We start from the raw sequence: 27,392 nt of genomic DNA, 5'->3' as shown, positions 1-27,392 counted from the left end.
TTTGTTGTCCTTGTTGTATTTACATCCCAACTTTCCTTCCTTATATGCTCGTTTCAGAGCCCGTTCAGTCATATTAAGTGACGACCTTCCGTTCGTATTTATCGCCACTTGTCTTTTCAGGTCTGTCCCAAGCATTTCTTTCTCCCGAATAATCTGGAGTGCGTTCTGGACTTCGTTCCATGTACGATTATTCACGTCCAATGCCGGCCCTAACATGTAATCTGTAGCCTCCTTTGCCGGTGTACCGCTACTTTTCTGGGAGGATGTCGAGTCCGTTTGGTCAGCCGTCGCTGTCTCGTCGATCCTCAGCTTTGCCAGTGATCCTGATGATGACCCCGCCGATTTTGGTTCGGCTGTCTTCTTCTCCTCCTGTGGCAAAGTCTCTTGACCTTTAAATCGCCGACCGACTTCGATCGTTCCTTCTCAAAGACGTCCTTTAATGGTATGAACAGTGATTTGTGAAACACCTGGCGCGCCGAATCCGCTTCAGCTTCTGCCGCTGCCTTATCCATCGGGAGCATGACCTTTTCTTTCTCCCGTTTATCTGAAGTCTCATGACCTTTCGGTTGATCTTCTGCGGTAGTTCCAGATGTCTCTTGACCTTTCGGCTGTTCGCCTTTTTCTGTCACAGGTCCAGAAGGAGCCGTTGTTGTAGTATCGTCATCACTTCCCGATTCCGAGTCCATTGGGCCTTTTGTCTTCGATGAAACTGTAACCTTTTCCATATCCTGACTGTCGGACATATTACAGTGGATCTGTCTTTCCGGTGGTATTAGACCAACTCTCGTGTATCGGATCGGGTGTCCTTTATTTGCGTTTGTCGTGGCAAGGACGTTCTGTTTAATCAACTTTGGCAATACGCGTTCGGTTGCCGTGTCGATCTCCTTTATCATTCCATTTCCGTCGTTCCAAACTGCGTTGATGTATTGGCTAATCCGGTGACTCGTTGATCCTAATGGGCTTGTCATTCCCGCGATTGCCCTTTCCACTCGCATTGGGACCGCTTCATTCGGAGTTGTCAGCGCCTTATCCGAACTGGCTGGTCTGAACAACTTGGCCTCATACGAGAAACTCGGGTGCTTCTGGATAAGTTTTCCTGCGTTCCGTGCGAATTCCAGTACGACGTCGAACTTCTGTTTAGTAAAGCTACGACGCTGTTTCTTGAGATATGTCTTCAAGCCTGCTTTAAATTTCGATGTCACCGATGCTGTTCTTATCCGTGTGAAATTTTTCTCAGCTCCATTATACGCGTTGATGATGTCATCGACCGTGGTCAAACTGTCATCGTCCGGATCATCAAATTCCTCATCTTCTGTAAAGTCCAATTCACTCTCTCCATCTGGTTCAGCGTAATTGATCATTGCCATTGCATCAACTTTCATGGCTGTTTTGACCTTTCCTTTCGTCTTAACGGGCTCGCTCTTTGCTTTTTGCCCTTTATCCAAGGCCTCCGCTAGGCTTCTTGGTTCTGTGGTCCTTGACCGGGTTGTCTTCGAATCCGTATACGACCTCGCACTGACTGTCGAAGTGCTCGGTAGACTCGCTTCCGATGCCTCCGATTCAAGCGACGTCTCCCGTTTCGCTTTCTCACGACCTTGTTTGGCCTTACGCTCTTTTATCGTGGATGCGGACATTACAATGGGGACAGCTTGTTTCACTGCGATGACCTTTGCTCTGGGTTTTGGCGACTCGGGCTCAGTGACCTTTGCTTTTGATGTAGCTGATTGGATGACTTTCTTTGACTTCGTAGGTGTCGATGACCTTTCTTCAACTTCGCCAACTGACTCGTCCAATATCTCGACATCATGAGACGCTGGTTCATCTTTTTTCTTCTTTCCGGTGCTTGTGCTATCGCTTTCATCACCGCTCTTTTTCTTCTTATCTTCTTCCTCCTGTTGTTTCTTCTTATCTTCTTCCTCCCGTCGTTTCTTGAGAAAATCGCCTTTCTTAACCTTGTCGCGGTTCATGGCCTCTTCCAATCTGGGCGCTTTTCTCGGTTTGACTTTTGAGGGCTTGACCTTTAAGGGCTTTTTATGCTTGTCGGCCGTTTCTTCGTCTGAGCCTTCTTCCTCAGGTGGGTCCTCGTCTTCCGACTCTGGTTCGTCGTCTCCAGGTGGATTACAATAGCCACAGTTTGGTTCATCACACTGAAGGTGCTCATGACTTCCCTGGGCAATCTCTAACACTCTTTGTAGAGAACGTCTTGCCCCTCCGGTTTCAGTTAGATTTGCCGACGTGCCCGGCGCCTCTTCCGTCTCTCCGGCTCCGCCTTCTTGTGCCGGGGGATGAATTTCCAAGTGTCTTGTCTCTTTCGGAGATCCCTGTGAGGCGACCTCCCACAAAGGGTTCTTCTTAGCGTCGTAAAATACCGTTTTGTACGATCCGTCTTCCATTCGTCTTGTGAGTCGGAAATGTGCTCCATCGATTTCCGCTCGATGCCGCATCATGCTGATCAGTGTACTCGCTTGAACCACGAGCGTCTGTTCGGTCGCTCTCAGGTATCAGATCCCATAACTGCTCAATCGCTGCCTGATTCGCGTTTCGGGCGCTCTCTTCTGACACATCCCATGGGGCATATGGAACCGGGTCTCCTGTTATTGGATCGACTATCACTGCAGTTATGGTTTCCACAGCTTCTCCATTACCACCGAAAAGTCTGAGGGTGACCTTTCTGCTTGTCGCATCTGTATATCTCAGGACCGACTCATAATCATCTGACGATCGTTTCTTCGGGTCTGGATCCGCCGTCGGTTTTGAGCGAGTTCTCTCTTTGATCAACAGTTTGCCATCCGTTGTATATGTATATGCCAAGTGGTCATCATCTGTGCCCACTTTGATACGGATCCATGCATCCTCTTCGGTTGCGATTTTAGATACCACGTGCTTCATCATCTGAACGATAACTCTTGGGTTATGACGTTCTTCTGGAGGAATAAACTGTAGCGCCTCATTGACTATCGTTTTTGACTCTTTTCCAATGGCATCCTTGACTGACCTATCCGCGAGGGGATTATACGAGTCAATCTCTTTGTTCGTTTTCTTATCGACTATTCGTGCAGTGACCTTTCGTTCTCTATGATCTTCCCCAGTGTACTTGGCCGTGAAACTTCTACACTTTGGGAATCGAATCTGACCTTCCGTTCCTTTCGGCGTGGGTGGTACACTCTTTCTACCCACTGGAATCGGGGCCTGTGGCTTTACCGGCTCAGCTGGCGTTGCTTTACTTTCTGTGGGCTTCTTTGTTCGCTGCCCTTTCTTATCGGTTTCTTTTGGGCTTGTCGTCGGTGATCTCACTCTTTTTCCACTCTTCGTGGTGCCACTGGATGGTTCTGTGACCGAACTAGTGCGTCCACGTCCTGATCCTGCAACCGAGCTAGCCCGTGACCTTTCTGCTCGTTGTGTTAATACGGCATCAATCTTCTGCTTTGTTGCCAAAAGGTCCTCGTCTGTCATTTCGTCGACTGGGGCGTCTTTTTCAACCATGGATTTAGATGGTCCCTCGGCGCTGGTAGTCGGCATCTGTCTCACTTCCGGGAACACTTTAAGGTACCTAAGAATCTTCTCGATAGTCGAAGGCCATGGTCTACCGTTTAGCGACGGGTGGTATTGCCACATCGATGCAACTTTTATCGCGTATTCCCTGCGCTCTTTTTCGATCAGTTTCGTTTTTTCCTTCAGCGCGATATGACATGGTTTGATGACAGCTTCCAGACTAATCAGCTTTCCATACCATGCGTGTTCATCTTCAACTCGCATATGAATTCGGTAAAGTTCACGACACTTTCGGTTTAATTCCCGGATAGCTTCTAAATCCTTTTCTGTCAGTTCGTCGTTCTTATCCGGAATGATATTTAAGCGTGCATCGTCCTCTCTCAGATCCAAAGGAAGCTTCGGTGCGTATGCATGTATCGACGGTTCACCTGGGGGCGTAAGCCGTAATCCGTCTGGTCCAGTCTCGTCCAAGTTAGGCCCCAGTGACGGTAGAATTCCTCTCGGTCGCCTATTTCCTCTGTTTGGCGAATTGCGATGTAGACGCTGCACACCCAGTTGCTGCGGTGTCCTCATACGAGGCGCTCCTATGTCCGATAGTGCCAAGCCTCCGGTCTCCGGAAAAGGCGGTAGTATCGGAGATGACCTTTGTGATCGCGGTGAAGTTCCGCTGAATCCACCATGTCCCATAAATCGACTCGGTGTGGTCTGTTGCGGTGGCGGCATCAACATTCTGGCCGGTCCCATCATCGCTTGTGGCGGTCCCATCGGTGGAGTATATGATCCCGGATACGGTTGATAAGGGGCGGCGACCGTTGCTTGTCCCGAATACTGGGTTCCGGCAGGTGAGCCGTGGTGCACCCAGTTAACCGTATCCTGGTAGCTCGTCTGCTGTCCTGGATCGTGATACACATAATACCCTGGACTGCCGTAGTAGCCTCCTTGAACTGTTCCGGGTTCATTCTGGGCCGTTCCCGCTGATGACGTCGATCCTTCACCATATGAAGTGTCATAGCCATATTCACCTTCCATTCTTATAGGTGTTGATGCTTTTAGTGGGTTTCCAATACTTTCCGAGTCTGAATTATCCGAGTTTTGCCGTTCCAATCTTTCCATTAACTGTGCTTACCTTCTATAAAATGAAACAATTAAGGTTAACTTTTTGCGCGGTGATGACCTTTCTTTTACACCTTCCCAACTTCTATTTTTATTGCCGAAAATCTCCTTAATCATATTTATGTGGGTTATTTGTTTTCGCGTCCTTTAGTTATCCGATCAAGAAGTTCTTTTTCGGCTGCATCCTCAGGTTCGCCTTTACGGGTTAGTAATTCCGTAGGAGTTGGTTTCTTCTTCTTCTGTTTAACCTTTCGTTCATTGATTGCTTTCGCTATATCGCGGCCCAATTGTTCAGCTTTTGATTTGACCGCCTCTATTTCCTCTTTCCGCTTTTCTATGAGGTCATTCTCATTGCCGGTAGCAGTGCGTGGGTCGAAAAAGGATTGTTGCAAGTCCTTTTTGGAGGAACGCTCTGGTACTTTGGTGCTCGTTTCGGTATCTTTTTCGAATGACCTTTCTGCCAAATTACCAGCTTCCGCGTTCAACTTAATTGTGACTGCAGTTTCAAAGTCTTTGTCCTCTTTCCTTTTCCTTCCTCGCTTCTGTTTCGGTTTATCTCCGTTCAACCCATTCGTTTGACCTTCTTCCATTTCGGGTAGCAGAGGTGGTTCGAAAAATGGCTTCTGTTGCGTGGCTGAGTCATTTTTCGGGCTCCGCTCTGGTTCGTCTTCTTTTCCACTGACATTCTCCATTTCAGGTAGCAGAGGTGGTTCGAAAAATTGATTGGTACCATTTTTCGAAGCATGCTCGGCTTCTTCCGTTTCTTTTTCGTTCAACGTTCGTTGCGAATTTTTCTCGTCGGGTAATGGCGGATGCCATGGTTTCAAGCGATCAATGGAAACTACTTTTAGGTCTGCTTCTTTCTTCGGATTCTGTTCAATGACCTCGGCTTCGTTTGGTCGCGGGAAACTGAGAATTTTCCACACTTTATCGTATTTCGACTTAAAGTCCGATTGGTTTTCTTTTTTTCCTTGTTTCGTATCCTTTGGTAGCCTTATCAATACAAAATCTCCCACTTTAAAGTTCGGCTCAGACTTCTTCTTGTTGTAAATCTCCGCGTTCTTCTCGTAAGCGTCTTTAATATTACACCGTGCCACTTCTTCTGCAAAGGTCAAGTTCTTCTTCATGGTCTCCACCCATTCGTCTGGAGTCCCATAATCATCGGGTATATTCGTTTTTGTAACCACATCTTCCGGCATTGTCATTTCTCTGCCGTGTAGCATATAGTATGCTGAATATCCCGTTGTGGCGTGTACGACTCTGTTCATCGCTGAAATGACATACGGGAGGTACTTGTTAAACTTTCGCTCATTTCCCGCTTTTAGATATTGCGCCAAGCCATCAGCAATCGTCTGCATCTGTCTCTCCACTTGGCCTTGACCTTCTGGGTGATACGCCGTTCCAAATGTGTGTTTAATTTTAAACACATTGGTGACCTTTGCCAATACTTCAGCTGTAAAGTGTCGTCCGCGATCCGTATGAAGGATGTGCGGTGCTCCGTGCACCAGTATCACGTGCTTCACGAACACTTTAGCAAACTCTTTAGCCGTCGCCGTTTTCATTGGTACCGCAATCACATATTTCGTCAGTTGGTCAGTAAACACCGCTATGTACTTATATCCCCGTTTCTTGGTCGGTAACAAAGGTCCTTTCAAGTCAGCATATACTCGGAAGAACGGATGTCCAACCTTAATCTCTTGCAATTTTCCAGGTGGGCATTTCCTCGGTGTTTTACGAAACTGACATCCTTGACAGGCGAGTATGTAATTCTTCACATCTGTACTCATCCTGTCCCAGTAATATCGGAGTCGAATCGCTGTCAATGTCTTCTCAAATCCTAAATGTCCTGCTGCCTTCTCATCGTGCAATGCGTGGATTATCGCTCTTCGCATTGACAGCGGTACCACATATGACCTTTCGAGTCTCCCATTTTTATCCTTGACTCGGTATAATATGCCGTTCCATAACTGGTAGTGCACTTCAAATTTCGATCTTGTTTCCGCATCTGGCAGATGTTCCAATTCATCTATTATCATTGCCAGATGGGGATCTTTTAACTGCTTATTCCGTAGCTGCAGATTTGAGTCATCCTCTTCTTCTTCGTCGCCTTGCAGGTTGACGATACGAACTGTGGCCGTACTTAGTTCGTTCCAGTCTCTGATGACCTTGCAGCGCGGTAATGGTTTGTACCTCTTTTTCACTTGTTTTGGGAATCTCAGCAACTTAATTGGACACTCGTTTAGCGCTTGTGTGACTTTGTCCGTTTCCCAAAAGGTCATCTCTCTTCTCCGCTGCTTCATCGAGTCCAGTGACCTTTCCATTTTGGACTCCGGCATCTATTTCAAGTCCGGTGACCTTTAAGTCACTAACAGTAGGCAACCAACTTTTTACACGATTCACATTAGCTTCTATTTCAGCCGACTCATTCGCCGTAGCTGAAGTGACCTTTAGTCGTTTCTCCCTCTGTTCCACCATCTGCAGGAACAGCTGTCCAACTTCAATTGCCGGTTCCTTCGTATCAAACTCCTTCTTGTAATCCTCGAAGTTTGGAATCTCATCGAATTCCTCTTCTTGACACGTCGGGCCTTCAATTGGTGCTCTTGATAACGCGTCCGCATTATCGCAGTACTTTCCCGGTTTGTATTCAATTTTGAACTGGTGACCTTGCAAGGCCATTGCCCATCTTGTCAAGCGCGGGTTCATTCCGACTTTGTTCGTTTCTGACCTTAAAAGGTTGGTCAGTGCCTGATGATCCGTTCTTACAGTGAATTCTGCGTAATCGATATACGGCTTGAATTTCCTAACAGCGAACACTACTGCCAGACATTCCCATTCTGTTACGCCGTAATTTTTCTCGGCTCCATGTAAGACGCGACTGGCGTACGCGATCGGATGTCCATCTTGTGACAGCACCGCTCCGATTCCTTCTTTACTCGCGTCGCATTCGATGACAGTCGGTTTCGCGGGGTCAAACTTTGCCAATACTGGACCTTCACATAACAGCTGTTTCAAGCTGTTGAACTCTTCTTCGTGTGCTGCTGTCCAGTCCTTCTTCACGTGCTTATCTTGTCTCAGCAGTTCATACAAATGACAAGTCTTTTGTGCATATCCCATTATGAACTTGCGGTAATAGTTCGCCAGTCCGAGGAATGACCTTAACTGCCTTTCTGTTTGAGGCCGTTTGAATTCTGAGACCGCGGTGACCTTTTCCGGATCCATACGAATTCCGTCTTCGCTGAGTATATGACCCAGAAATCCCATTTGTCTCATTCCGAATTCGCATTTCGTTGGTTTGATCGTAAATCCCGCTTCAACTAGGCTCATTAGGACATTTCTCAGATTCTGCATGAAAATTTCCCAAGTTTTTTCAGCGAAGATAACGTCATCAATGTACCCAAAAACGCATCCTTTTCTTTTCGCTCTTGAGAGAACTTTGTCCATACACAATTGGAATGTTGCTGGTCCATTACATACGCCGAATGGCATTCTTTTAAATCGGTACATTCCATCTTGTGTTACAAAGGTCGTCTTATTGATTGACGCCGGATCCATTGGAATCTGCCAAAATCCACTTTGTAAATCCATTTTCCCGTAATATTTGTTGCCTGCGCACGCGTCGAGCAACTCGTCTGGGTTTGGTAACGGGTAATTATTCTTTCTCGTTAACTTGTTAAGCATGATGTAATTGACGCAAAATCTTGTTCCCATTGTTCCGTCGCCATTTTTCTTTACTGCCAATACGACTGGGAAACTCCACTCGGCGTCTGACGGTTCAATTACATCTTGTGCCAACATCTCTTCGATATGCTTTGTTATAAACTCGCGGCCTGTCCAACTCGTTCTGGCCGGGTTACATTTTACTGGTTTCGCATCTCCCGTATCAATTACGTGGGTGACCCCTTTCACATCTCCATACGGTTTCTTTGATGTGGGTAAGACTTTCCAGAATTCCCAAAACGCGTTGTACACGTCGTTTTTCTGCTCTTGGGTAAGGTCAGGTCCCAATTTAAGGTTTTCGATTATCTTTTTTAGTTCAGCTTTCGTTGTCTCATCCACCTCAGGGTCTTCGAGTACGTTCTTTACTGTCCCTGCGTTGACCTTTACATTCTCCATATGTTCGTACGGCTCAACGTAGCCGAGAAGCTGATTTTTCTTCACGATTCGGTATTTGCTACTGTGATTTGCGATGACGATTTCGAAGTATTTTCCCCTGTGGTCCGTCACTCCTGCCAACGGTTGCACTTCAGTTTCCACTTGTGGGACCGGTGTAAACATCAGCTTGTTTTGAGCCGGTGCATATTTTCCCATCTTGACCTTTACACGTGTGCAGTTTGACGGTTTCAATTTGATTCGCTGATCGCTGTAAACTTTGATCACGTCCTTCGACATTCTAGCTTTTTCCACTTTCAATCTTCTGACTTTAATATCCTTTTCTTTTTCCTCATCTACTTCGTCATCTTCATCCAAGTCCATTAAATCCTCTTGCTCCGAAAGGTCACTTACACCTGAATCTTCCGAAGTTGTTGAGTTATCGCTTGAACTCGTCCACTCGGAGTCGGAGTTACTGCTCTCATATTCTTGTGCAGTAGCTTGACCTTTGTCAACCTTTTCAAGTGGGCGCTCATCAACTCCTTCATCTTCTGATGAAAGGTCACTTTCGTTTTCTCGCGAATCGCTAAGTTTTTTCGCTTTTGAATTTTTGAGCAGGGGTTTGTCCCCTTCTTTTGCCTTTCGCCCGTTTCGTGCGGCTACTCTCGGGTGACTCCTTGCTACCCGAATCCTCGTTGGTGACCTTTCCGATTGATCGGAGTTTGACCTTTCTTCGTCCGATTTTGACTTTTCCAGTTCATTTATTTCTTCGGGGCTCGTTAATGGCTTTTCGGTCAACTCGACCGGCGGACATTCCTCACCGTTATCGAGTGACCTTTCCCCGTTTTTTGCCTCAGTTACTGGGTTTTGTTGTTCGTTCGATATCCTTTCAACTTCCTCTTTAAACCTTTTCCACATTTCACCTCTGTCCGTTAACATCTGCGCAATATCGAAAGCCGACTTTGAACTTTCTTCTGTTTCATTCGATTGTCCTTCAGCTATCTCCTGAACTGGTTCCTCTTTCTCTGCTTCTTTGACAGTCCCTTTATTGGCTTCATCCTGTTGAACTGTTTCGTAACCTTTAGGTCGTTTAGGACCAACGAAGATGCAATTTGCCATCAGTTCTTCGGTGACCCATTCATCATTCGGAATCGTTTCATACATGCACCATGTATCACCACCTCGTTCTGGGTAGTCCACTCCATCTGGATCTGGTGCAAAGGTCACCTTTTTCTTTTGCATCAGTCCCGGTGACCTTCTTCTCCGGGTTACTTGTAATTCTCTCATATCTTTGACGTCAAATGTGGGAATTTCTCTTTCAAATTTATCCCAGTATTTCTCGAATGCTTTTTCGTTTCCCTCTTTTAGCGCGTTGTAGTACACTTCAAGTGATTCGTAGACAGGTGTACCAAGTCCTGCCGGGAAGATGATCGTTCTCCCTTCACCTTTATACATGTGGTTCACACGGAAGTCCCAAAAAAGGTCAACTCTCGCTTCTTCCCACATTTCTCCTTCCTCGGTCATTTCTTCTATCTCTCGTTCAAATCTCCTTTCTGTTGCTACCGGATCGAGAGGATCTTGGATTCCTTTCTCGACACGTTGCAACCAATGGTTCAGCCATCTGCCTCTTCCAATTATGAAACTTTCCACACATGACAACCACGTTCGATATCTATTCCAATGATACCGTTCGATGTGTGGTTTCCACATTTCGTTTGTCCGCATGATGCTTTTCGCTTTCTTTTGGGCATGACCTTTAAGGTCTGCTAATGCGGCATTACATCTTGGCCATTCTGAAGGGTTATCTTGAGAGGCATTTTCACAACACTCCGCGCATTCCCATTGTGGTTGCACTCTGCACGGATCCTCAAAGTAACCGTGGTGACAACTCCCGGCTCGTTCTTCTGGAGTTAATGTCCTTTGACTCGCTTCAGGTTTAACCTGTTCCTGTACTGTGGTATCTTCCTCACATTCGATTGGAGTCACGCTTTTATCCTCAGAGGATATTTCAATGACCTCTGGTTCTTTTCTGTTCGGTGACCTTTCAATTGTTCGAGTGCCTTGTCGCGGATTTCGCTTGTAAACATCTGTTCCTCTTCAACTATTCGTTTCAAAACTCGTAACCTTTCACTCTTTTTATCCTTCCCACTTTAGCCGTCTTTATTTCCAGTGCCTCTGGTACTGGGATAGGCTTACCCACTCCATGTCTGGCACAAGAGATTGTTTCGCTGCAACTGCCGCTTCTTTCTGTGTGGCAATTATCTCTTCAATCGTTGGTGACCTTTCGGTAGCAGGTCGTGGTTCGAAAAAGGGTTCCTTTTGAGAGTCACGTTCTGTTACTTCCTCTTTGGCTTTATCTGGTAGCCTTTCATTTTGGGTAGCAGATCGTGGTTCGAAAAGGTTCGAATTACGCTCTCGTTCCAAGTTCTCAGTTGCTGGTGACCTTTTGTCTTCCTTTCCCAGTGCCTCTGGTACTGGGATAACTTACGACATTTCCATTATCTTTTCCGTTTCCAGTGCCTCTGGTACTGGGATAGTTCTCTTCCTGCTGCACTTTTGTCATTCCCGGTGCCTCTGGTACTGGGATGACCTTTTCTCTTCCCTTCTGTGTCAGCAAGGTCCGATTTAATGTCTTTTCGATCTCCTGCTGGATTACTTGCAACTGCTCAAACGGTGACAATTCTTTTCGCGTCATCTTTTTCTTTTCGTTTCCCGGTGCCTCTGGTACTGGGATTAGCGCTTTATTAACAGTTTGAGCCCTTTCCTGTTTTGCAAGTTCGGTGACCTTTCCGACTTGTACTTTGGCAACTGGTTTTGGGTCATCTTCTTTTTCCTCTTCACCTTCATTATCCAACAGTACAAATTTTTTTTCCAAGAAGTCGAATCCCAGTAACACTTGTACGTCGTCACACTTCGGTCGGACGTAGAAGGAATGTTCGCTTGTCTTCTTTCGTAAGGTCACTGGTGCTACACAGTAGTGCGTCACCAGGAATCCTGACGTTCCGCTAATTCCGTTAATCTTCACCAATCTATCTGGTGGCAATGGGAGCATATGAAGTCCATTCTTCTCGCAAAACGGTTTGCTGATCAGCGACGTCTCAGCGCCGGTGTCCAACATTGCGTTGACCTTTATGTCTCCCACTTTCACTTCATGTGTGTATGCTTCAATTCTCTTGGGCAATTTTCCGTTTTGAATCTTCAGTGTATGAATCTTACATTTCACAGGAATGAGCGATACTGGTCCTGGATCCATATCGGGAAGCACTTGTCCTTTTTGCTGGAGTGCTATGACCTTTCAGTATCTCGCTCAACTTATCAATCCTGTGTGGAACGTTAGTCCGAACATCGTAATATTTTCGCGGCTTTTCTTTATCTGTTCGCTTCTCTGTAGCCATTTTATCACCGGTGACCTTTTCCACCTTCTGCGCTTGCTCATTTGCTTTTGTGCCATCCATGTGACCTTTAGTCACTTCATTTATCGTCTGATGGATCAATTCCTCTTTACAGTTTTCATTTCGCTTATCTCTCAGCTTCTGAATGACTTCGCTTGTTATTTGGTCAGCTCGCTTCAATTCGTCTTCTTCGCTATCTTTCATCTCATCTGGTGACCTTTCATATGTAACCATGTCATATCCTTTTTCGGTCATCCATTCGATCACCTTCGCGGAGACTTCATTGTTCGTTTTCGTCTGATCAATTTGTGAAGACATTCCGTCTGTTCGGGCTGGTGACTTGTCATTGGCATCCTTTTTCAGCGCCTCCGATAAGTCCCGTGACCTTTCAACTGCGTTACTCTGTTTCGTTTGCGCCATTTCATTTGACCGTCCTTTTTGTTCATTTTGCGCTAAGTCCTGTGACCTTTCGTTGCGCTTCATGACAAATCCGCCACCTGTCAGCTTTTGTATGGGGACTTTTTCTCCATAATTCGGCGGTTTATCCTGTGGTGGAGCATTACGTGAATGATTCCAGTCAGCAGATGTCTTCTTATATTCCTCTGGATTGAATACTGGGACTGGGTTCGATGACCCTTGCGCTGGTTTCCCGGTAACCAACTCTTCCAGTCGCTTTCTTTCACATTGCGTTCGCAACTGTTGCATGTCCCAGTAGTCCTCTTGTGACATTTTCGCTTTCTGCTTTGCCTTCGGCGTCACAGGTATCCACATCCCGTGATTGCCATTCGGTCTGTAGGCCACTTTTTGCCAGTCCTCCTTCTGTTGTAATGTTACTGCGTCCACAAGTGAGTCGTCGGAGTTCCGTGCCATTTCATTATTCTTTTGCTGCGCTGTTCGCAGTGTCAAGTCTGTTTCTTGACCTTTTAACACGACGCTATCGCCGTGACCTTTCACATTCACATTCGCTCCCTGACCTTTCACTTGGACTTTTCCAACAGAAGGTGACCTTTCATCTTTACTAATAACGTTGATATTCTGCTTAATCCATTCTTGCCTTATTCGCTTCTCTTCTTCGTCTTCTGAACAATTCCAAAACTTTGGCTTTGGTTCCCCGTAGCAATCGCACCTTGGCTCATTCGCCTTGTCGTTTTCATTTATCTGTTTCCGGAACCATTCGTGGTGCATTTCCACTTCTTCTGCGGTATCAGTTTGCGGTTTCTTTTGGTTTAACAGCGCTTGTCGAATCTTGGCATTACGTTGTGCGCGTCGTTGCGCTAACACTTCTTCGCTGCAGTACGGTGACCTTTCATTTTGCTGCACTTTTTGCAGTGTCGCGCTACCGTCACGACAGTTTCCACTCGCAGTACCATTCTGCGGTGACCTTTGGTCCCGTTGCACGTTTCCACTCGCAGTACCATTCTGCGGTGACCTTTTATCCACTTGGACGTTTCCACTCGCAGTACCATTCTGCGGTGACCTTTGATTCTGTGACGGTATCCTTATAACCGTTCCCTTTTCTTTTTGCGATGACGGCATCCATATAGCCGTTTCTCTTTGCTGTGGCGACATCCATCTAGCCGTTTCTTGTGGTTGCGGCATCCATATAGCCGGTCCACTTTGCTTTTTCGCTGACGGCATCCATATAGCCGTTGCAGTGGTCACGTTCACTGCAGTACCATTCTGCAGTGGTGACCTTTCCCTTTTATCCGGTGGTTTGGGGTCGGGTCGATCAGTAGGCTCACCGGTGCCTACTGATCTTGCCCGTTTCCCTGAACCGGCGCTCCACCTTGTTGCGCGCCCTGCACATGTCCTTGTGCTTGCTCGATCACCGGGCCACCTCCGTTTGGCTGGCCACCACCCTGTTGGTAGTTTCCTTGGCCGCCGCCATTGTTCTGGCCTCCTCTGAAGTTTCCGCGGCCAAAGCCTCTGTTTCTTCCTCTGAAGCCGCCGCGACCGAAGCCACCGCCGCGGTAGCCGCCGCCTTGGCCGCCCCCATTTCCATTTCCATAGTTTCCGTTACCTTGCTGATTCTGGAAGTTCGCTTTCGCCTGGTACCATTGCGTAATCAGGTCATATCCATTTGCGACCGCTTGGCGCCAACCACCGAGCCCGCGCAGTCGTTGCCACTCGTTGAAGGCAAACAGGTTTGGGTTCTGTTCCGGTGGTGTGTTGGCGAATTTGCATCCCTGGGTCTGGTGGTTGCCATACATACAGTATTGGCACATCTGAACGTTGTTCGCCACCCATCCGTCAATCATTTGGAACTTGAATTCTGTCCGTGACCCTTGATTCTGCTGGTAGTTCTGGTTTCCTCTATTTGGCTGAAAGTTGCCTTGACCTTGACCTTGATTCTGAAAGTTTCCTTGGCCTCCATTCCAGTTTCCATTCCCATATCCATTTCCGCCAAAGTTACCGTTACCCCCTCCTTGTTGTGGTAACCCGACATTCATGGGGACCATATTCTGTGGTGCAGGTGGGGCCACATTCTGTGGAGCCACATTCTGGGCTACTGGTCTCACTTGAGCTGCTGCCTGTATCGCCGCCACCATCGCGTATGTTATCGGTTGCCCCGTCTGACTGTCGATAAAGGTCACCTTTTCGGTGACCTCTCTGACCGGAGTCTCCACGCGGTACTCAACCGGCTGCTGGGCTGGCGCAGCTGCCATTCTCTGTTGCGGCACGTTTTCAACTTGACCTTGGCGGATGGTCACGTATTCTTGATTACGTTGACCTTTCGGCGCCTTATACTTTTCCTCTCCCGTTGCCCAATGTCGGAAGAAGTCCTTCACGTCCGTTGGCGTCTTACACTTCTGTATACGCAATGCCTTGTAGAGTTCGTTATCCCCTCTACATCCTTCAATTAGGAAGCCGACTGCTTGCTTTTCGGTGATAATTCTCTTCGCTTTGAAGCGCATTATCGCCTGATAATACTGGTCAAGCGATTCCTTTCCGAGTTCAAATTTCCTCGCATAGGCCTCACGTAAGCCTAAGACTTCTTCGTCTCCATCGCCATATTCATCTTTGAATTTCTCCATCCATTCAGTTATTGAATATTCGATTCCATCTTCTGCTGCGATGTCCTTTTCTCCTTCAAACCATGTTTTTGCAGGACCTTTCACTGCACTGGCTATCTCAATCATGACTTGGTCGTCCGTCAGCTGGTAAGTCCTTTGGGTTTCTTTTACCAACCGTGTCCATCCACTCACAGTGTCTCGGCTGCCGTCAAAGGTCATGAGGGGTGTTTTCCGAGCCATCGAATTGAGTGCCTTTGTTAATTGTACCGCTGTGTTTTCTGCTCTCTGATCCTCGTCTTCTTCGCTACTTTCATCATCATTGTGAGTTCGTTGCGCCTTCCCATAACGAGACTTCCTTGGACGTTCCTGCCGGCTGGGGGGTCTGTCTCGTCGTCCTTCGTCGATAAACACATTCGTTTCAATGTGCGGGGGAAATTGTGAAGGGTCACCTCGACTCATATGCGGGTAACTTTCCGAAGGTGGCTCTTTGTCGTCTTTGACCTTTTCGCCATCTCTTTCATTTTTAACACTTCCCTTACCGGTGCCGGTTCGTAGCGGCATCTCAAAGTGGAAGCTTTTGCCCGTGCCCGTTTCATGCGCCTTGCTATAACTGGGCGGGGGCGATTCCACCGTTGCTGTTCTGACTCCGTGTTGTAGGAGCTGTTCATCTTTGTGTTTGTTGGACGTTTGAAGAGCTTTATTCTCATCTTCAAGGCGCTTAATCCTTAAATCGGATTGTTCTTTCTCATTCTTCAGATTCTGATTCTCTTGGTTGACCTTCGACATCTGCTGATGCAGTTGAAGCGTTTTGTCTTTAATGACCTTTTCAGTATCATTTTCCACTTTCCTGATGTGTTCCGCCAACTGTGTCACATCCCTTTCCAACGTCGTGTATTCTTCGGCTGCTGCTTTCAGCTGATTTTTCGTCACGGTGACCTCATCTTCTCTTGTCATCGCCGTTTGTGTCATATCAATCAGCTCCGTATTCAGTCTGATAATCTCCTGTGTCTTCTGATGGACCGTTTGTTGCCACTCTTTATCCTTCAACTCGAGCACTGTGACCTTTTCGTCCAAGAGGTGTGCCTCGTGCTCCCACCTCGCGCCTTGTTCTGCCATTGTCTTGGCGGCTTCTTTTAACTCTTTGATCTCATCGGTGACCTTTTTGTTGTCATCCTTCAACGCCTTGTTCTCTTCCATCACCTGTCTTATTTCATTTTTCAACCGTACACCTTCGGTGGCTGTAAGATCTCGCAAGTCCTTTGCCACCTTAGCGGCTTCATCAGCCCTTTGCTGGTGATCGTATGACTCCTTCTGGAGGGTCCCGATATTCTCGCCGCGCAGCTTCAGGTCATTCCTGAGCTTGAAGACTTCGGTGGTGTTCGTCAACAGTCGCTGAGTAGCATCGGCGAGTTTTGTTGCGTATTCGTCTCTTTTCGTTTCAGCTTCGGTGACCTTTAGTTTCATCGAGTCGCATTCGTCCTTCAATTCGGCTAAGTGCCGTGACCTTTCCGCTGTTTCTTCTGACATACTCTCATTAAGGTCACCGACCGCGAGATGACCTTCCATTTCTCTGTCATCTGCCATTTTCAAATATTCTTCCGCGAGTTCTCTCTGACGTTCGTATTTGATTTTCCATTCATCCGCTGCGCTTTCCAGGTCAACTTGTTGTTGTTCCAATTCATAAATTCGCGCTTCCAGTGACGACAGCTTATCCCGGTTTTCTTTTGTTCGTTTCATTGCCTGACTTTCCTTGGCTTCGAGTTCGCTTTCCAACTCCCTCACGCGAGTCCTCAAAGTCGTTGTGGGACTGTTCGGTGATGGCGGTCTAACATTGCTGACCTTTCCTGTTTGTGTCCGTTCAATAAGGTACTCGGGTATGTCCTTGAATGGTGTCATCCCTTCAGCACGGTCAGCTTCTTTCATCGCAGTCTGGAAGGACATATTCATCGTCGCTTCATCATCCGTGAAGTATGATTCATTCGATTCATCCGAGACCATTGGAGTTGCCCAAAGGTCATCACCGACAGTCTTATCGTTTAGTGAAAGGTCATCCAGTCCCAGTTCCGCCAAGTCCTCTTCGGTGACCTTTGTGTTTCCATCTTCCACTTGAGCTTCCACTTGAGCCAGGTTTACATTTTTATCCTGCTCATTCGTTCTGCTGGTGGTAGCATCCAACTGTGATGCTCCGACCGGTTCCGCTCCCCTTTCTGTGGGCTTTTCCTCCCCGGTGACCTTTTTCTGGTTCATCGGATTATCTCCCGCTACAGGTGCGAGAGTTTCCTTTCCGTCGCCGCTGGAGCTCTCTTCATTCTGTGTAGCCCCTAGCGCCACTTGATATGTGCTGTCACTGCCTTTACTGTCCTTCCTTGCAAAGGTCACGGCCGCTCGGGTCTGTCTATCATGTCCGACTGGACGCGCGAGCGACTTGTATTCTTTCTTATAGGGATCGATTACGCTTTGTTGTGATCCCCGGGAGCTCCTGCTTCCCTGACTGCTGGTAGATGTCGGTTCCTCTTTGTCTTTGTCCATGTTGATCGGATAACTTGGACGCTCCTGCCAATTGTTCTCACACACGCGTTATTGTATGGTTTATGCGATTGTCCTAAAGGTCACTTTGTACCTCGAAATTTTTTCTAAGTCCTTTGTAAAGGTCACTTTTCGACTGAAAAATTTCGGCTAAGTTCCGTCTAAAGGTCACTTTTTTGATAAAAAGTTCGAGAGATTTGCCCTAAAAGGTCACTTTCGGACAAAACTTCGAAACCGTTCTTGCAGTTCATAACACGTTAACGAATGAATTCCTACAGCTGCTGATATCGCTGTACTACTATTCAGTTCAATTTCGCTTCAATAAAGGTCACCGTTCGTCAGTTTCAGATCATAAAGGTCACTTAAATTGGTCAATTTGGTCAATTCCAACTTTTTGGTAAAGGTCACTTTCCAACTCAACTTCTGTTAAAAGGTCACTTCTCAACTCAATTTCAAGTTAAAGGTCAATTTCCAGCTCAATTATGTCAAGGTCACTTTCTAGCTCGACTTTGGTCAAAGGTCACTTTTCCTTTGTCTGAACTCAAAAGGTCACTTTTCGTCTCAATTATCTTATCTCAAATCAAATTTCCCCTTGCAGCTAGAGTTCAGCGGAAAATCCCCATTCGGGTTGTTTACTTCTTTCTGATTGGTCCGCTAGCTCAAAATATTCAATTCAAATTTCGGCCAATCACAGCTCAGATAACTGACCAATCACGTTAATCCGTTAAGAATTTTTATCTGCCTGACGTCACGGTCAACGGCCAGACATGCGCGCCGCGTGCAAAACTCCGCCTATTTCTACGCTCAGCTCAGTACGGGCCAATGAAAAATGAGAATTTTACCATCTAACCAATCCCGTAATTAATAACGGGTTTTCTACCTGTTTCCTCGTCCGTTCCACGAGAATCGATCCAGATGATCCAGATTCTTCTTCCACTGTCCGTTCCCGCGCTGCCGCCGGTTTTACCGTAACGGTTGTGCCGCACGCTTTCGGTGAGTTACTGTGCCGGCTGACTGCCGTAGCAACAGTAGTGGCGCTCTACTCCAGTTTGGAGGAGTCTGATCTATCTTTTCCCGTGCACCCCTTTTGGCGCTTCGCCGCTTGTGGCCCACGGCTTAGGCTTCGCTGAAGCCTTGCCGAGTAACGGTGACACCAGTGCAGGTCTTCGCTGAAGACTCCGCACCGAGGAACACCGCCGACTGAACTCTTTGACTCTTGCACAGCTAAGGAAACAGTACGGTTCTTCGCTGAAGATCCCGTACCGAAAACCGAAGCTGGAAAATCCACGTCAGATGAGGCAGTTCACCGCTTGTGGTGTGCGCTTTGCTGTGAGTACAGACCTGTGCCTTACTGGTCGGGTTCCACGTCAATAACAGGCCAACTTTGCCTGACACAAATCAAATCAGAGAACCGCTGTCGGCTCTGCTACCATCTAATGGTAGATCCAGAATGGATCCACAGACGGAGACAGAAACGGAATCTATCCCGTGGAGTGAGCGACACGATCTGGGTCGCGAGCTATGCGGAAACACAAAACGTCGCACCGTAATCGCTGACTTTTTAATAATATTGAAATTCTGGAGAACAGAAATCAACAAGTGATCGGCGCAGCTCGATCGTAAATCGTAGAGCCAATTCAACAGCGTGCGGCGCTGTGCAGCACGTGCTATGCCGCGCCCACTATCAGAACGCAAGCCAATCACAAGAGACACAACACAGACACGTAGTCCAAAGGCGTAGCGCCACAGGCGTAGCGCCACTGACGTGAACGCTAGTGATCCCGGTCTCACAGAGGGGTGCAGCAGCACGGTTCGATTCACATAGCTGCCATCACAGTTTCAATCGAAGCATACCTAACCGCACGCGGGCTGCGTGTCTGCGTACCGCTGCAGCCGTGCGCAGGCGGCGATTTCATGAACGCCATGCGCAGCCTGCAGGTAGCGTGGTTGTCTGCTCAAACTGGTCCACCGATGCAGCGGACCATTTGCAAAACCCGAAAACCTTGATTTACTGGAAGTAAAGTTCGGAGAGTGCATTTTACCCGGTTAGAGTAGGTATATTTGCTGCGCTTTTTTCCCGTATACCGACTCTGTGGTCTAACTTGTGCGGGCGGCTACAGTAATATGAACTAGAGCCCCCAAACAGTATACTATACTGCCGTATACGGCATACTGTACGGCACAACAGTACGTAACCGTAGTGAAAATTGGTACGGTAACGAAAGTGCCGTACGTAACCGTAAGCCAAAAACACGCTTTTACAATGGGCTTGCCGTATACGGTACTGCCGTATACGGTATACCGTACGGTCAATCCAGTTATTTTTGCCGTAACCGTACCGTACAGTAGGAGCCGTAAACGGAAACCGTACGTAGCCGTACAGAAATTTGCTACTGTTTGGGGGCTTTAAATTATGAACTGTATCGATAAGGTACTTTACTTTAAGTATATGGGCTCAGCACTATTTGGGTCACCAGCACCACCCGGTTCACTTCCTGTTGTTCCTTTGTGTCTTCATGAAAACAGAAAAGAAAACTTATTGATGATTATGCTTTAAAAGTGATAGGGCAGTTTTAACTCCTTCTATGAAAGGTAGTAATTTTTGTGCATTTAATTTTGTCAGGAAAATTTAACACCTGGTGAGCAAAATATGATAACATTAACCTAAAGGGAGCGAAATATGAGAAAAATTGAAGTACTATGTGGATCCAGAGTGTGGAACTTACTGGCTCGCATTAAAACTGGGTACTCCAATCCAGGTTCAGCAGAATACACGATACGATCGGCAGCGGTAGGTCCGCGAAGGACACTTCGTCGACAGGTGCAAACAGTGCAGTTAAAGCGTTGTTAGTCAGTGCATTTGCCTTGATAGTACGCTGCTTATGCCGCCGAAACAGCCAGTCTACAATCCCACGCTTACCGGGTTTAAAACATCCACTCTGCAATCCTCAGCGATATCGTTGTATGCATCACAGGATTGTTGCGCCGCCAGATACAGATTACAGCTCTCTGCACGGCTTCTTCGTCCCAGAACATCCATCGCCCGGCGGCGCCACCGTGGATTTCCGCACACACCGCCATTACCGTGTTACCGATCATGCGAATAAACACCCGGCAACCGATACTGAATTCGGTCCGCCCCCTCGTGACGCACTGACACTGGAATACAAACCTAAGTAAACTAGCCCTACATCTGCTGGACGGGCATTACAAAGACTGAGTCTGCTCTTCATCGACATCGCTTGTCGCGTTTCTTCGCGGTCTATTTACTAGCAATTGGCATGAATGAACAACAAGCTTTTGCGGTCTTTATTTGGCTGTACCGAAATATTCTGGCACTTGTATAGAGACGTACATTTATGGCTAACATCGTGTCGGTAATCTCGGTGTACTGCGACTGCGCGGCTAGTTGCCTGAGTTCTTGCTTCTGTTACAGATTCCTTTCCACTTCGTTTTCGTGAGCTGCTATATAAATTGCTTTTGTTTTCGTTAAACCATCGTTTGTTCAAAGTAACACAAAGTGGGTGACATTCAAAGTCTTCATCGGGCCACCTGCGGTGCACCACAAGCACTTTTCCACAGTTCACATTGTGCGTTATGTACCGTTCCAGCTAAGTTAGGGAACCTTCTAAAAGCACAGGAACAAGAAACCAGTATCAAGAAAATCCAAGCGGCTCTGTTTAAAACCCGTCGGGCGGTGATGTACCAGTACAGTTAGCGGAGGGGAAGATGTTCATAATACGCGTAAAATAGGTACTTGGAGTACTACTCTGTATGTAAAAGGTAATCAATGTGAGCGAGCTTAGGAGTTAGGAGCACGGGACAAAGCCATCCTTTTGCAGTACTTACTGATTGTGATCAGTCAGCTTTCTGACAAATACCATTTGCTAGACAGACGGTCAATATTATTATTCAATGTAATATTCTATAGTAAATTATACTCACCAGGGAACATTTTCCGCCTCCAAATTCAAAAAATTCTCATATTTTGTAAAACAGTAGTGTACTATTGTAGTATGCTTAAAAAAATATTCTTAGCTGCCATCGTCAAGGGGGCGTGGCCAGAAAACAAATAAAAGTTTGCATACTATCCTGCACTGCGTAATGCAGTGCAGTACAAGTTATTCGTAATTATGATGTTAACTTTTCCTGCAGCACCGTGGACCTTTTGCAGTTGTCCGCTGTCGTGAAATGATGTAAAAGAGCCCCACGTGCGTCGGCTCGCGCCATTGCTGCCTGGGTACACATTTTCGAAAATTTCATCGACTTGTGTTGTAAACAATAGGTTGTGCAAGAAACTTCTTTCTGCAAATAAACAGATATGTGCTGTAGGCAGCAATGGCACGAGCCGACGCACGTGGGCTTCTTTTTCTTTTACATCATTTCACGAGAGCGGACAGCTGCGAAAAGTCCACGGTGCTGAAGGAAAACGTTGATATCATAATTACGAATAGCTTGTACTGAATTGCATTACACTATGTGATAGTATGCAAACTTTTAATTGTTGTCTGGCCACGCCCCCTTGACGATGGCAGCTAAAAATATTTTTTTAAGCATACTACAATAGTACACTACCATTTTACAAAATAAGAGAATTTTTTGAATTTGGAGGCGGAAAATGTTCCCTAGTCAATAGAAAAATACCAGAGAAGGCTTTCTGTAGTCTGGCTACGGTTCCGTGAAATCTTACGAGAAAAGAATTGAAAACAGGCTTTTAGGCATGAAAGGTCCCCAGCACCATTGGCGAAAATGGAAAGAGACAGGGAAGTCAGTCAAAGCAGGAAACTGACGCCACCCGTCATGCTTGCTGCTTCCCTGCTAAGATTCTCATTCTGTTACTCGTCTTACACGATAATCGGTTAAAGCTTAATCCGTATCCGGCTGGGCTTTGTCCAGCAGGAAGGCAAAAGTGCTTAATATGCTTAGTGCTTGTGGCTTAGAGACACACCAGTCGTTTTCACAAAAACAGTTTAATAAAGCGTAATAATCGCAAAGTACGGCTATTTTAATTTAAGTTCTTGTTGGTTGCACTGGACCAAGCCTAAGTACTGGTTGTGATTACCAAAACCTTTTCATTATCTTGTGCGGAAACAATGGCTCAGGCCGCAAGTAAATTAGGTAGGCCGCCATACAATCTCGCACTCCTGGACATATAAACTTAAATCTTAATTGTTCTTTTTGACAGAAATTGCCTGTGGGGAAGCCGAACCGGTAACCTTTGGAAACGTGAGTTCCTTCTTCATACCAACGGAAGTTAATTTCGATACGGTCTAGAGTCTTTGTAATATTGCAGGACCAGGAATATGTCGAATATCTCCTGGCGGAGCTAGCTCGCTGTACGGCCCTTTGGGAAGAAATGAAAAAACGCGCTGCCAGTGAGCGCTCACGCAAAAATTGCAACCGCAAGGTCCGCAACAGCTCTAGCAAGCATCTGTGCTGTACCATTATGTAATTGGACGGATGTGTTTGACGGCATAAAAAGCGGCGCATTTCTCCAGCTTTTCTTATCCGTATTTCGATTTCGGGATATTGCCAGCAAGTGTTCTCTGTTTGATATTGCTCCTAATGTTGTACTTAAGTGTAGTTTTACATTAACAGGTGTTTGATGCAGAACGTAGGGTTCTACTGGCTTTCGTGTCAGATGTACTCTCCCATGGTAGTCCGTCTCATTTTCCATAAGGAAGTGGCTGAATAAATTTGCCTAGTACAAATGCTGTGTTGAGGTAACTTGCTGCCTTTTTCTTTTTGAAACTCATAAAGATTCTTTACAAACTCGGAGTTCGATAGTTCACTGTAATTTTATACCATTTTTTTATCATTCTGATACGTAATTCTTATCATTTTTATCATTCTGATACGGGCACTGTTTTCGCAATAACACAACAGCGATATCAGTAAAATATCCAGTAACGGCATACAACCATAAACAACCAGAACAATATAAAGTGCACAACAATCGCCTCATAATTAAACACGGCAAAAATATCCAACGCAAGCACAAACATGCAAATACTTCAGTTTTCAAAAATCCTAATTGCCAAATTATGTCCTCTGCCACAAATCCAGCTTCCATTCGCTCGCAGGCCATAAGATCCCAAATGCGAAAAACAAGTGAAGAAAACTGACCAAATGAAGAAAGGCGGTGGTGATAACTGCGTTTCCGGTTCTTTGATTTTGACATTACTAAAGGGAAATTACCAGATTTACAAAAACCAATAGACACCGCTTTTCTCATCCCACATATGCATCAGAATACAGTCGTATCTTACGAATAAATGGGGACTAATTTCAAACTCAAGGACTTAGGCACTGCTGCTACTTTGTATAACCAAAGCAAACGTATGCACTGTAGCGCTCCAGTCCTCCGCCCGGAGAGTACAACGTTGTGCCGAAACATATCCGGCGTGATTCATACTGATACAACATACTCGCCATGCCGGGTTTCCTTCTTTTATAATTATGAATTGTCAGCTGTTACTGTACAAGCATTACTTTTATGATAATTATACCCTAGTCACCATTTTTACAGCATTCTCAACTGCATTAATGCAACCATAAATTAGTACGACAGATATTAAATGTTAATAATTCCGAGCTCCAGAACGTCCAGGGCGGCTCCAGGCAAACTCAAACTCGAAAGACTCAGGATGCATGCTCGCTGCTCATAATATTATTAAAAAGAGCATGCTCAGTTGCCCATGCACAGATGCTCATGCCCAGGAAGCACGCAGACTTGCGAGCTGCACAGCCTGCGCTCAAATTTACACCTGAACGTCTTGGAGCGAAGTTTATTCTATGTTGGCACTGTTGGGCTCTTTGACACTGTAAAGCCAGTAAAGGACCTGAGATCGTGGTTGTTTATTTTCTGAGTATTTCTGATTAAAGTTGTCACTTGTCAGTTCCTGAATAATGTTGTCACTGTCAGACTACTGTGTGCTCGTTGCATAGTGCATACTTCCATCGCGTGCGTTTGGGTCGTGGACACCATGAACGCAACATCGCTTTATCTTCGCCAGCTGTACTCGGGTTCCAGCGAAATCAACTACGGTAACACGGTACTGGTGCGCCGCCGCAATGGTCAGTGGTGGCTGGCTTATGTCCAGGACATTGACGCCGATCATTACTTCATCGACTTCGATGCCAGCACCGTCCGCGCCCAGTGGATTTCATTCCCGCCATCTCTGGCCACACCGCTTTCTGAACGGCATGAATCCGACCTCCCTTGAAGGCTCCTCGGTTCAGGTGGGCCTGCGCGAGGAGGATGGCGGTCCAATGGTGTTCCGACCGGGGACTGTGACGACGAGTAAAGTGTACGGGATGTTCTGCGTGGTACACCTGCAGAATCCAGACAGCTTCTGCATCGTGCACTACTCCCGAATCCTGAAACGTCTGCCAGTGCCGGGGAAGGACCGCAGTCTATTCACCCGTAAAAACGGTTTTGTGTACAAGAAACACGTGGTCAAATTCGAAAAAGCGCACTTGTTGCGGGATGTGGAGTTCCTGCCTGTGGCTTTGGCTAGATCTTGCCGAGCGAAGATCCGAGGGCGCGAATGCTGGCGCGATGAGCTTTGTGGAGATATTTGCAGAATGAAGATGGCGGCGGGAATTGACAAATCCAATTTCCAGTGCAGGTGTGGCACGATGAGGAGCTTCCAGTTGAACATCGGTTGTCGGGCGTTTGTGCGAGTGACCGCTGACACAATTACGGCTGTATGTGTGGAAATTCATAACGGTGGCTCCGCCGGGCGATGGATGTTCTGGAGCGCAGATGCCGTGCAGAACGCTTGTCAAATGTATCTCGAGATGCAACTGTCGTGTGGTGTACACAACAGTCTTGCGGAGGAGTTTGGAATGGCCGTTAGTATACATGGTAAGTGAGGAGAATGTCCGTGGTTTCTTAGAACAGGCTGCTGGTAAATTGCAATAAGTACCACGTAAGTTGACGTAACCAATCCTGTTACTGCTGCGACTGTCACCGCAGTAACTTCACTTATTTTCAGATACCGAAGATATGTCAATCAGAGACCTGCCGTCGCCGATCCTAGCGTTTGTTCTGCTGAATCTGGACTGGAGTAATCAGTTTTGTGCGAGCCAGTAAGTTTCACTCTCTCAGTCCCGCTGGGTCCTTCTCGTGGCCGTACTGTACAGTTGATTTTATTTTTATACATAGTGGCTTCGACATAAGACCTTAATGTTACAGCACGTAATTTATCCTATAACACTGATCAGTTTTACTTTGTGTCAGAGTGTGCGGACTTTGGCGACTCATTCTGCGGGAATACAATGCCAAGCGGCACATCATCTTCGATGTCGGCCAGACTTGCGTCAGATGCAAGTGGCAGGAGGTTTTGCACCCCGCTGTATTTCACTACCTCAGCGCGTATAAGTTCGGGTCCATGCTGGTGGCGAATATTACGAAGGAGACGCGCTCGGTGGCGCTGGTGGACAATGGACGGCATTATGAAAACCGACACGACTTCATCAGTAAACTGCTGCTGATCAAAGAAATCTTGACCTCTAAGGGTCTTCGCCTGCCGCTGCTCATTGCCAAGAACGGATATGATTGTGTGGACGTCGGCGCTTCGTTCCTGTCTCTGCGCTGGAATTACGCTAAAGCGAAAACCTTCGAGTGCGAAACGCTCATGCAGGTAATGAGTGTGTGCGAGCAGTTGGTGCTTCTCAACTACACGGCGTCTAGTCGAAACGGCGACAAATCCTGCTTTAACATGTTCTACACGAATGGTGGCATACCATGGCAGAAACAAGATCTATTCGCGCGCCGTCATTGGGATGGGCATCTGGATGTGATCATTCCCGCTCTACGCTTCCGGTGGATGGAAACAGCCGCCGAACAGTGTCGGCAATTTGTAGCCGCCGTTAACGACAACTGCCCGCCTGTTAGTCAACATGTACTGAAAAAAATCACCGCAGTATATGCGCGCTGGGCGAAAACGTTGTTCTATCCCAAGGAATGGAACGGTATTCGCCGATTTCTTCAGTTGTGAGTATAGTGTGCGCTATGTTAACTGATTAGCGAGTTCCGTAAAACTGAACTGCGCTCTTATATTTCCCAGGTTCAGCGATCCAGCACAGACGCAACAATGGGGTGGAGTGGACTTGAGGAAGGTGGACGTTGGTACGCTGAGTAAACTAGCCTTACATCTGTTGGATGGGCATTACAGGGACTGAACCACAGTTGATCTTAACCTCATCGACATTGATATTTCGTTCATTCGCAGTCTAATTAACACTTTCCATTACTGACCCTTTGCTGTCTTTATCTAGCTGTGTAGAAATAACACTTGTACAGAGAAGTGTGTATATATATGACAAATATCGTACCGGTAGGTTGCGACTGCCCGGAAGTTGTGAGCTTATATTTTCTGATTTATGTTATTGACGGTTATAACCATGCGATGCGGATAAGCTGAAAAGGTTAAGAAATCCTTTTAACTGGATAATTACCAGCAAATTTCGTTTGTCAATCGTTGTTTGAAGTAGCATAAAATCGCTGTTACGATAAATTCACCTAGTGGCGTGTGTTCGCGTAGTGTCTTCGTCGGGCCGGGCCAGCTGCGATGCTCAACAGGCAAGTTAATTTACCGCTCAAACGGAATAACTTGATGAAACTGCTAAAAGCACAAAAAACAGTAAATTATAAATGGCAGAAACATCTCAGCGAATCACGTTATGAATGCATGATGCACTCTGGAACACCCATGGAGGCCCAGGGCCACGTCGGTCAAAGCGGAAATACCCGGTTAAA

General features: G+C 46.7%; 2 protein-coding genes across 8 annotated transcripts in view; both read right to left on the bottom strand.

Moving 5' to 3' along the window:
* LOC129594716 (RNA-binding protein 25-like) overlaps positions 1–19,375 on the bottom strand; it is a 30,469-nt gene extending 11,094 nt beyond the window's left edge. For 6 of the 7 annotated variants that reach the window (XM_055491492.1, XM_055491495.1, XM_055491497.1 and 3 more), the window contains exon 1: positions 18,507–19,375. The gene's annotated coding sequence lies outside the window, so the exon portion shown is untranslated. Of the gene's footprint in view, positions 1–3,134; positions 4,111–18,506 lie in introns of those variants that run through there. The other variant, XM_055491494.1, reaches the window with a different exon arrangement.
* LOC129594640 (myosin-2 heavy chain-like) lies at positions 426–17,347 on the bottom strand (the record flags this gene model as incomplete). The annotated part of the gene is made up of 2 exons (XM_055491392.1): positions 15,944–17,347; positions 426–2,480 (listed from the first exon to the last, which is right to left on the bottom strand). Coding segments are annotated over exons 1-2 (3,459 nt in total), but the record flags the coding sequence as incomplete, so codon positions are not given.
* Positions 19,376–27,392: the final 8,017 nt, after the last annotated feature.

The sequence above is a fragment of the Paramacrobiotus metropolitanus genome, unplaced genomic scaffold, assembly GCF_019649055.1.
Source record: "Paramacrobiotus metropolitanus isolate TYO unplaced genomic scaffold, Prichtersi_v1.0 Parri_scaffold0000070, whole genome shotgun sequence".
NCBI lineage: Eukaryota > Metazoa > Tardigrada > Eutardigrada > Parachela > Macrobiotidae > Paramacrobiotus > Paramacrobiotus metropolitanus.
This window is presented reverse-complemented; position numbering and strand designations above follow the sequence as displayed.